Genomic DNA, 10754 nt, shown 5'->3' with positions numbered 1-10754 from the left:
ATGCGCAGCTTTCCGAACGAAAACTGGCGGCACCAATCAGATTGCTCGTTGTATAATCGTTTCAAGGAAGAACTATAAATGGGAAAACCCGGGCTAAAATAAAACGGGATTTCTGATTGGCTAAAAATCACATCATCTGAACTGCGCATGTATCTGCGCACACGGTCGATTATGGCAGGGTTTCGTGCCGTGGCAATCTCGATGCCATCAGGTTCGAATCCCTGCCGGGGGAGGATGAGCTGACAAGAAAAGAAAGTAAAGTTCCCCACTCTATTTATCTATTACCAGTAGTTCATGAGATTTGTTAATATCCGATAAACCACGCCTAACTCAGCAATATTAGTCCTAGGTAAGTAAAGGAGTTAAAGGTTGGAAGATACGCTTGGAAGTCAGAAAAATGATTTCGTTTTCCGATTTAGCCGAAAAGTTCTTTAGTTGGTCATATCCAAGTGAGGCAAGATTTGCCATACCCCGAAAAATATTGCGGATAAAACTAGTCTCATGAATTAGAAATAGACTATACGCCACCTGCCCCCCCCCTCATCCCTCTTGTTTATGTAATAAATGGATGATCCCTTATTTAACCCGGGGTTCAATTATTAATTCAAATGGATGATCCCTTATTTAACGTGGGGTATCCAGTTGTTTATTGAAATTATGTTAAGAACTGATTTAACAATGTTACTATAAGTCTAGTTGCACAGTCGAGGCTCAGATTTTAAGACCAGTCTCTGTCCATCTTTGTTCAATGGTTTACCTAAGAACTTAAGCTTAGTCTTAAGATTTTAGACTGAAGTTATGACTGTGCAGCTGGATCATGGTGCTTTAACTCGTGTTTAACTGACCCCGGATTATCATAATACAGAGATATACAATTGATTGTATTCATCGTTTAACCTATATTAACCTAGACTTGAACCTGAATATAACTGAGGTTTCTAAAGATTAGATCGCTTTAGTGTCGGACTAATCCGCGATTGTTGAAGCTTAATTCAGGACTAGACCCGGACCCAGTTCCACAGTTCAGACTCCTACGAGTTCAAGTGTTAACAATGGACTAATTGAAATCTAGGGAGTCAAATTTGTTTAAAGTGAGAACTGTGTAACTGGATTCAGGACCCAGTTCCACAGTTGTGAGTGAGAGTTAATGTCAGTGCATTTTTAATGAGTTAACTCTGATTCGAATCTCAACTCACAACGGTGGAACTGGGTCCTGTTTTATAGACTGGGTTCTGGGACTAATTCTAGAATGATGCGTACCGCTGTTACAATGAAAAACTGTTAAAATACCGAATTTGAATTGATTGGATTTGAATTTAAGTTACCTCGGGCACACCGAGCACGTCAGTTCAATACAGTGCGTTTCAAAAATATTCTTTTGCACCGTTTTTGTAGCCATGACAATAAAGAGACAAGTGAAAACGAAGTATCGTCTGCCCGTTCTTAACTGGACTCCGTTAAAACCGCAACAAGTAAAAGGAACCGTGTTCTCTGAGCTGAATGACGAAAAAATCATGAAGGTAAGTGACGACCCCTAGTGTCTAGCACAGACACCAGTTGTGTTTAAAGAATCGGAATTAGAATGCCGGTTGTTTTCAAATTGCAGACTATAAATTTCGGCGATTTTGAGGAGATATTTAAAATCGGGCCCGGCGTCGAAATGCAGGATCTACCCGACGGAACTTTGGGCACGCTCCGCGGGCGTAAGAATAAACCTGAAATGGTCACATTACTGGAGCCCCAGCGCATGAGAAATGTCGGTGAGTATGGATTAGATTAACGCTTGATTGACAATCCACTGAAGTTGTAGATATCAAAGTTTAGCACAAGTAGCAAAGTCGTGTTCTGTTCTTTTTTAAAACTACTGCATCAAGTTGAGCTCAATCTTGGTCAAAATAACCTTGATCTTGGTCAAATTGATCTTGTCCTTGATTTAGGTTAGCTCTTGATCTTGGTCAAAGTAAGGTCTTGTCCTGGGTCAAGGTTAGCTCTTGATCTTGGTCAAGTTTTGATTTTAAACAGTCAGTATCCCTCCTGTCTCTTCTGGACCCAGTTCCGCAGTTCTGAGTTTATATTTGACTCATAGTTAACTCACAACTGTGGAACCAGGTGGCGCTCTGTAGCCCGAAATAATTCGTGGATGGTTTCGTTCATTTTCAGCGATCACGAGACACAAACTGCAGATGCCGAACGAGGAATTAATCCGCGCGATAAACAGTTTCGATTTGAAGGTTCTGTCGTTGGAACTGGTCGACATCCTGCGTCGAATGGTTCCCAACGATCAGGAGGCGAAGGCGTTTAAAACGTACGAGCGCGAACGTAAGGCGATCAGCGCCCTCTCCGAGGAAGATCGATTCATCTATTCGTTGTATAAAATAGAACGACTCGCGCAGAAACTTCACATCATGAACTACGTGGCGACGTTCTTCGATAACGCTCATCTGCTTCAACCGGTTAGTATTATACACTATAGGTGGCGCCGGTAGATAATCGATAATGAATATAATTTGATTTGTATTCGTTTACAGCAATTGAACGCGATAATAGCGGCTTCGATGTCGATTAAAAACTCGAGTAAAATCAAGAAACTTCTGGAAGTGATTCTCGCGTTCGGGAATTATATGAACAGCTCCAAACGAGGAGTGGTTTACGGGTTTAAAATACAGAGCCTAGACATGGTACGTCATCACATGTTATACACATGGAACATCTTAGACATGTGCATGTTATACACATGTACATGTGATCACATGGAACATCTTAGACATGTGCATGTTATACACATGTACATGTGATAGACACATGCATAGTGCAAAATATGACCCTTAAAACGCATGTTTTGAATATTTATTTTTTTTTAGCTGCTGGAAACGAAATCGCAAGATAAACGAATGACTGTGTTGCATTTTATCGTCGCCACGGTGAAAGAACGATTTTCAGATTTGGCGAATTTCGACTCGGAATTACGATACGTCGAAAAAGCCGCGCAGGGTAATAAAACTTTATTTCAAATTACCTGGGTTACCACAGTTGTAACTTCCTAATAATCCGGGGTTGCAACTCACCTAGAAATCAGGGAATAGTCGAGGAATTTTGTTTTCTTTAAGTAAGTGAGGGAATTATGTAGAAGAAGCTAAAAATCTGTGGAAAGTCAGGGAAATATGTAGAGATTTCTAGATCGCATGTAAAATCAAACAGTTTCCATCTTTGTACTTGACTGCGTTAATTGATTGGATTCTTAGCAGATCAAGTCAGGGAAAACAATGTGTAAAGTCAGGGAATAGTCGGGGAAAGCAAATAAGATTAAAATGGCCGCACTGTGACCGTTATATTGTTACAAATTTGAATTATTTCCCGCAGTGTCGATGGAGAATATAACGACTGATATTGACGATCTCGCGAAGGGGATGGATCTGACTCGTCGTGAATACGACGCTCGTAAAGACGCGCGCGACTCGCCCGTCGTACTGAAAGAATTCATCGCTAACGCCGACGACAAACTGAAGAAATTACGCTCGGACGCGAAAACGGCGATGGTAACTATAGCAACTACGACGCGGTTTAACAATGATATCGGTTGAAGTGAGAGTTTGACGTGCGTTGTCTCTATTTTACAGGAAGCTTACTCGTCCGTCGTGCAGAACTTTGGGGAAAACCCTCGAACTTTGGCTCCGAATTTATTCTTCTCGATGTTCGTACGATTCGTTACTGCTTGGAAGGTACGTCGTACATGTTACATGTTATAGACATGTTACATGTTATAGACATGTTACATGTTATAGACATGTTACATGTTATAGACATGTTACATGTTATACACAATGTTACATGTTATACACAATGTTACATGTTATACACAATGTTACATGTTATACACAATATTAAACATGTATTGTTTGTGAAAGACATGTTGCATGTTATAGACATGTTACATGTTATGATAAGACATATTACATGTTATACACAATGTTACATGTTATACACAATGTTACATGTTATACACAATATTAAACATGTATTTTTTGTGAAAGACATGTTACATGTTATAGGCATGTTACATGTATACACATGTCAACATAAACACATGTTACATGTTAAATGCGTGTGAAATGCCCATGTAACATTGTATATTGTTCTATTTATAGAAAGCTGATCAGGAAAATGACGAGAGACTAAGAATGGAAAAAGCTGCTCTGGAACCCCCGCCGTCACCGACAGGACGCAAAAACAAACGCAAGAAAGAGGTAACAAATATTAATCACAGTTTCAGGTTGAAATTTATTTAAATAAAGGGGAAAGTGAGTAAACTTTATTGATAGAGTTAGGAGATTTTGTTCCTCGGAAGTCTGAGATAATTTGTAGTTCGATGGGGGCAGAATTCAGAGGGGTTCGAGGGTTAGGGAAGGTCAAAGATGAAATTTATTATGACGAACTACTGATGCATTTACAGGAAAACGAGAACAAGGCTAAAATGACTCCGGCACAACTGGCAAGAATATAATACCTCCAACTCATAACCAATAGATATAATCAAATATCATTAATTACAAAACAGAATATTAATTAATAACTGATAGATATTTCAATTAAAAAATCAGCCTCCAATTAGAGTAAAAAGCAGAAGCCTTTCTAACATATTAAATTTCTAATCATCAATTAGTGATAGAATGCTAATTAGTAATTAAGATAACCATTACTCTTCATATCCAATAATATAATCTGGTTCAGGAGTTAATCACATTTAATATGTAAATTTATGCAAATTTCTTCGATTCGACCAACCAATAAGCGGCCATTTACACGACTGAATTCGATTTATGTAAATTGCACCGATTTGACCGGCCAATGAGCACCTGTTCACACGAGTTCTAATTTGCATATTTTCAGGAGGCAGTTGTTTTAGAGTTGAAGCGAAAACAAGCGGGAAAAATACAGAAACCGTTCATGAAACACGAAGTAGCAGACGGAACTCTCGAAGATATCTTACTCGGTAAATATTCAATCGGAGCCGTCCTTCATCTGCCATATCGGAGCCTTCCTCCATCTGCCATATTTCAAAAAACTTCTTTTTTCTGTTATTTCTTGTAAACATGGATGTGTGTTAGAATTTTGCAGGTTCATAGAGGCAGACATCTGTTCAGGAAATGTCTCTAAAGATCCAATAAGCCTTCCTTCCTTCATGAATTCTGACCGATAATTTGTTCGATTTTGGTTTCTATTTCTAGATCTGAAGAACGAACCGTACAGACGTGCCGACGCTGTCAGGCGTAGTCAACGACATCGCAACAAAAGTCTACGAACTTCGCGGAATTTCGAGGTCGAAGCTTTGTAAACTGATCAGTTGTCAATGGAAACCAATTTCAAACGTATATATATATATATATATATATTCATAGATTGATATTTATTCGACGGGCATATAAAACGTGCTAGTTGCCTGGCAACGCGTTATTTCAGATGGTGCTCGGGGGCTTCGGTCGTGACTATATAAAGTTGCCTAGCAACAAAAACAATACAGGTGCTTGGACGAGCTTCACATTGTTACGCCGTGTTCCTAAAATCGGGATTTATGTTCATTGTTGAAGCATAGACTATTTTCCTTGACCTACGTTTGTGAATATATGAGAAAAATGGCCACTTTCGTAATATCACCCTATGACATCATCGAAGATAATTCATTGACGATTGATTTAGTTAGAAAAACACATAATTAGTGATGCCATTGGTGGACTGTGGCAGCCATGTGACATGTAATTAGTGATGTCATTGGTGGACTGTGGCAGCCATGTGACATGTAATTAGTGATGTCATTGGTGGACTGATAACAGCCATATGACATGTAATTAGTGATGTCATTGGTGGACTGATAACAGCGGCCATGTTGTTTGTTAGTGATAGTTCTCGGTCATCTGCTTAAATATTCGAAATGCTACTGAAATTCTTTTCGTTTTTTCTGAACGCGATTTTTCGTCTGTAAATAGATAATTCGTCTGTTATTATTAAATCAATAACCGATTAGAACGCAGACGTGGTTCACACACGTTCACGTGGAACGGTCTATAGAGTTCATAGAAGTGACCTTTCTAAAAATCGTTCAAACTGTTGTATGTTTCGGGACCCAGGGACCAGTTCCACAAAGTTATGTTCAGTTACTTATCGCGATCTTTTCATTTCAGATGTTGTTCATTTTGAATTAGGTTTGTGGAACTGGCCCCCAGTTTGTGCTCATGTTTGTACTTTGTAAATCTCTTCGCCAGACTCCTGCGAGTTAACGTTAGACTCTGAGTTAACTAATTGAAAATGAACTAATTTGAACTCAGAGTTAACTGGATCCTAAGTTAACTCTAACTCACACAACTGTGGAACTGGATCTTGAGTTCAGAGTTAACTCTAACTCACAACTGTGAAACGGGATCCTTTGTATAAAAAATGTTAGTTTCTAAATAATCTTGTATCAAAAATAGTTAATTACTGTACAGTAAATGAATAATTCAATTAGTTTTTGCATGATCGATAATTATTATTATTATTAGTATTAATTATAATATAATAGATAAATTATTGTATTGACTTACTCAAATCGACTGATGTAAAATTGTGAAAATAATTTGAAAACGTATTTTTTTCTGGTGTCCAGTTTCAATATATTCTGAATTGAATTTGTTTTTGTTTGACCTAGTTAGGTCAGGTTTGACGTTTCAGTTTAGCGCAAACTGCAAAAAAAGCAATTTGCTTTCGTGCAATTCATTTATTATAGGCTCGATCGGTTCTCTTACGTTTCGCTAGGGGGCGTTTAGGGTAGGCTGTTTATGTACAGTCCTTATACATTTGCTAAAATCTAAGAGCTTCCAATATAGAACGTAATTTGCGGCCAGGAATCTTGTTCCACAGTGTTCTGACTGTGGTTTAAGTCTCAGAGTTAAAACATTGAAAATGAACTAATTTCAAACTCGACTCTTACTCACAGCTGTGTGGAACCGGACCCCTGGTATTTCATTTTAACAAATTACGATTGAAATCAAGAATGAATTTATTGAGTGACGTTGATTGGATTGATTAAATGCTGATTAAAATTCATCCAATCGTTCAACAGTAAATTCAAATAATTAGCAACAATACAGTCCGTTCGTTGTTATGGGGCGAGAATAGTCTGTTGTCTATTTTTACGAATAAGACAAAAAATGGTTGAAATGTTGATCGGAAATGTCAAAAGATTTTGAATGACGTTTACAATATAAAACAACAATATTTGAGTCGTAGATTTTCAGAAGGTTATTCTAGAGAATATTTGTTTGATTTTTCAACTGTCATATTTATCCGAGAATGTTGTAAGTTGTTGTACATATTGTCGCAAGTTTCAAGTCTTATACGATTTACCATGTGCGACATACGACTCTCCTGGTTTTTCTGTGCTCTGATTGGTTGGTGCTGGATGGACAATCTCGTTTGCATATGTTAATGAGGGTTTTACCTATAGACGATACACAGTCTGGTGCCGCCCTCTGTCGTGCTGTTTCTGAACGTTAAAATTGCTCAATATTTTTCCAATCAACTGTTGCTTTATTCACGATAGATTAAATCGGGGTTCGAACCCAGAAAAACGAGCCTGCATGTCTGCCTGCTTCCTGACTTAACGAAAAACATAGTTGGGAATGGCAAGACAACGGGTCCGTTGCGCAGTCGAAGTTAAGATGTGGGTACCATCTTGGTTTCATAATAACCAACCTAATGACAGATGGTCACTTATGGATTTTGGTCACGACTGTCCAGTGGACCCTCTGAGATCTTAACTATAACCTTGTAGACACGCTACTGCTTAGTAAAATGGGATTTAAACATAACCGAATTTAAGCAGAGAAATTCTCGAATTCTCGCCAGGCCCCGATTGGGGCTGGGAGATAAGACTACAGTGAAAGTCCGTTATAACGCTACCATCATTAATTTTAAAGCCATCGCTCACAATAACGCCAACATTTTCCATAGAGAACGAATTCTCCAAATCTATGAGGCAAATTCCATAAACACAATTCTTTATAACGTTGGCGAAATTCGCTTTAACGCCATGTTTTTCATCGGTTCCAACCGCGGCGTTATAAAGGACTTATACTGTAAACTTGTTTTACTGGATCCAGTAAGTACAGGGTGTGTGCCGGTGTTTATAATCTCTCTGCTGAAACGGTTCGTGTATGAAACTCATGTGTTTAGAAGCTCCTTATACGAACAGCAAATGTATGAAATTGCATTTTATGTACAAAAAATCATTAAAATAAAAGTTTTATCAAAAATTGAAAAAAACTTATGATTTTTTTTGGTTACATTTTTGTCGGAGGATATCCTGTACCCCCCCCCCCCCCCCTCTCTCAGTCTGGCGGATCCCCATCTTCCAAAATCGTACCGCTCTCTCCGGTCAGCACGTTTGCTGGAGCCACCCTCTCCCACCCTTTAATCACGGTCTCGACAGGAATGGAGAGAGAACGACTTCAGATCCACTAGAAACAATTTGAGAGATAGGACATGTTTGGTAAACATGATAAAATTGATTCATCGCTGGTTTAGAATGTGTCGACTCACTATCTTGAAACTATTTAACAATTTTGACGTATCAGACAAATGATATTGATATGGACGATTGAATATAAATAGAGCACGTGACTGAACTGATGATCCCTCCACTGAATATCAGTTCAATATTCAACACGATGAACAACCTTTCAATAGGAGTTATCTGTTTATGGGTATGTGCATCTTACGTACATTCGGTAACCATGGAGCAGTCCTAGATTCAGCACTAATTCTAATGTCTCTTTCAAATTTTCAGACTATTTTCGCCTACAGTCAATGCATTGGGCTTAGACCAAGTAAGTGATATCTGCCAGTATTTCAGCATCTTTTGAAGCTGTGCACCCGACCCGCAAGTGGCCATGCAAACACAGTTGTTGCCTATTAAGTCCACTGTTGATGCAACCACTTCCAGGACTGGGTGAAAACCTACATTTGTCCACTAAGTTCTGTAACGTTGCGGCCAGCTATACACCAAGTCCAACCAGTCCCGCGCTTGTCCATTCACAAATTCCGAGTTTTCAAATCTGTTCCACAATTGTCCACCAAAATCTACAGATATCCTCCACCGAATTCCGGTCGTGTTTAAGTAGGCCTGATATGAAATGAAAGTGTTTTTCTATTTATAATCTATAGTGGAGTGTTACCTACCTGCAATAAAAGGCGTTTGTATATATGATGCGCATCAAATCGGAATTCCGAGATATTTCTTCAACCACGAGACCAAGAACTGCGAAAAATTCTTTTACAGTGGATGTAAGGGAAATGAAAATAACTTCCTAGCCAAGGAACTTTGCGAGGCCCGCTGCATTTACAAGTAAATATCAACCATTGTCCGAGCATTACTGGTTTAAAATGGGTAAAACTGTATTATGAACCCATCACAACTCTGAGCCCTCATCTCAGAAACCAATGATTGGGCTAAAAATGAAACCTTGTTTCTCCTAATCGGCCGGGTCACTTTTGTAAACCGCAATAACATTTGTAATCAGTTCATTTCTATAACTGCCGGGTCTGTTGATTATAGTTTAGCTTGATCATGACTTAAGCCTTGACACTATTGGTGCATTTGGCACATTGAGAAATTCTGTTTGTTTTTTTTCTTTCAGAACAACGATCAGAGAAGAACCGAAAGATTGCGAAAGATGCGCCGCGTTATTAAAACAAGGCTCTTGTATTGTAAAGGTTTGTTTAGCAGTTTGAAATATCAAATCATTATAGTTTGAAATATAGAAACTCGACATCGAAACCAGCGGCTGGTCCCATAGTCAAGGGGTATAGACCGAGACCATCTTAGTTCTGTAGACAATCTAATGACTAACATGTGACCAGTCTTAGGATTTTAGTTTCAAGTCTCGACTACGGATCTGGCCTCGGAGGATCGTCATCTTATCGCTTCAAAAATCCTTATGAAATTAATGAAATGCCACCATAAAATTCTATTTCTTGCAGGAAGAATAGTCGATATTACTATGCGGGACTGGTCTCTCCTATAGATGGGGAGATTACTGAAAACTATGTCATTTGGAAATTGTAAATTTATAAGTTATATCGTTGTATGTGATTGAGAAATGAAATATAAGATTCATGGTATCATAGCAAATATTTGATTGAAATTCATTTCTCAGTTACTAAGAAATTGATTTTTATGTATGAAATAAAATTCGAATTAAAACTGGAATTGATTATCTAAACAGCACCAGCGAGGGCTGAAGATCTCCTCTCGTTGGAAGCACCTTCTCTGCAGTCCGGAGGCACACGCTCTCGTAGCTGGAACCATCCTCAACATGCGGTGCTGCCCTAGCTCTTTCAGATTGAACCTGGAGGCACCTTCTCAACGTGAGACACATTTTCTAGCCTGGAACACTCTGCGCCTGGAGACATCCTCTCAGCAGCGTTGAACCGGCCTCTCCGCCTGGCGACACCCTCTCAGCAGCGTGGAACCAGGCTCTGGCCCATTTGGCACCCGTGTGATCAGTCGTTCCAGTCGTAACTTCGTGGTATCGAAAATTTATAATCTGCTTATAGATAATGATTTTTGCCAACCCTTGGGAACCCTGCGACAGGGATGGGGAGAGAACGACTTCAGATGCACCAGAAGCAAAATATAGATAGAACATGTTTGGTAAACATAAAAATTAATTCATACCCGGTTGACTATGTGCTCTATCGGCAAACGGTTACACAATTTTTTA

The 10754-nt window shown here is 39.0% G+C and overlaps 2 protein-coding genes across 12 annotated transcripts in view; both read left to right on the top strand.

The window, feature by feature from the left end:
* LOC141911781 (formin-like protein) overlaps positions 1–8267 on the top strand; it is a 33308-nt gene extending 25041 nt beyond the window's left edge. For 8 of the 11 annotated variants that reach the window (XM_074802831.1, XM_074802829.1, XM_074802825.1 and 5 more), the window contains 11 exons: positions 1396–1520; positions 1607–1760; positions 2161–2453; positions 2529–2678; positions 2862–2991; positions 3361–3536; positions 3618–3719; positions 4146–4244; positions 4451–4489; positions 4888–4990; positions 5226–8267. In XM_074802831.1, coding sequence (XP_074658932.1) covers positions 1396–1520; positions 1607–1760; positions 2161–2453; positions 2529–2678; positions 2862–2991; positions 3361–3536; positions 3618–3719; positions 4146–4244; positions 4451–4489; positions 4888–4990; positions 5226–5332 — 1478 coding nt within the window. In that variant the 3' untranslated portion in view covers positions 5333–8267. The remainder of the gene's footprint in view (positions 1–1395; positions 1521–1606; positions 1761–2160; positions 2454–2528; positions 2679–2861; positions 2992–3360; positions 3537–3617; positions 3720–4145; positions 4245–4450; positions 4490–4887; positions 4991–5225) is intronic. The other 3 variants (XM_074802832.1, XM_074802830.1, XM_074802823.1) reach the window with 1 other exon arrangement.
* Positions 8268–8679: 412 nt separating this feature from the next.
* LOC141911801 (kappaPI-actitoxin-Avd3a-like) lies at positions 8680–10332 on the top strand. The gene is made up of 5 exons (XM_074802854.1): positions 8680–8735; positions 8819–8858; positions 9196–9376; positions 9669–9744; positions 10012–10332. Exons 1-5 carry the CDS (start codon positions 8700–8702, stop codon positions 10018–10020), a joined length of 342 nt encoding a protein of 113 aa, XP_074658955.1. The 5' UTR covers positions 8680–8699; the 3' UTR covers positions 10021–10332.
* The last annotated feature ends 422 nt before the right edge of the window (positions 10333–10754 follow it).

This window comes from Tubulanus polymorphus, chromosome 10 (assembly GCF_964204645.1).
Source record: "Tubulanus polymorphus chromosome 10, tnTubPoly1.2, whole genome shotgun sequence".
NCBI classification, from domain to species: domain Eukaryota; kingdom Metazoa; phylum Nemertea; class Palaeonemertea; order Tubulaniformes; family Tubulanidae; genus Tubulanus; species Tubulanus polymorphus.
The sequence above is the reverse complement of the archived record's forward strand: the minus strand, read 5'-3'. Positions and strand labels throughout refer to the sequence as shown.

What these genes read in the sequence shown, in the direction of transcription:
- LOC141911801 (XM_074802854.1), top strand. Translation starts at nt 8,700, where the DNA reads ATGAACAACCTTTCAATAGGAGTTATCTGTTTATGG. An exon ending in TAGGAGTTATCTGTTTATGG is followed by an intron (nt 8,736 to 8,818) that starts GTATGTGCATCT and finishes TCAAATTTTCAG; the next exon opens with ACTATTTTCGCCTACAGTCA. An exon ending in ATGCATTGGGCTTAGACCAA is followed by an intron (nt 8,859 to 9,195) that starts GTAAGTGATATC and finishes TATAATCTATAG; the next exon opens with TGGAGTGTTACCTACCTGCA.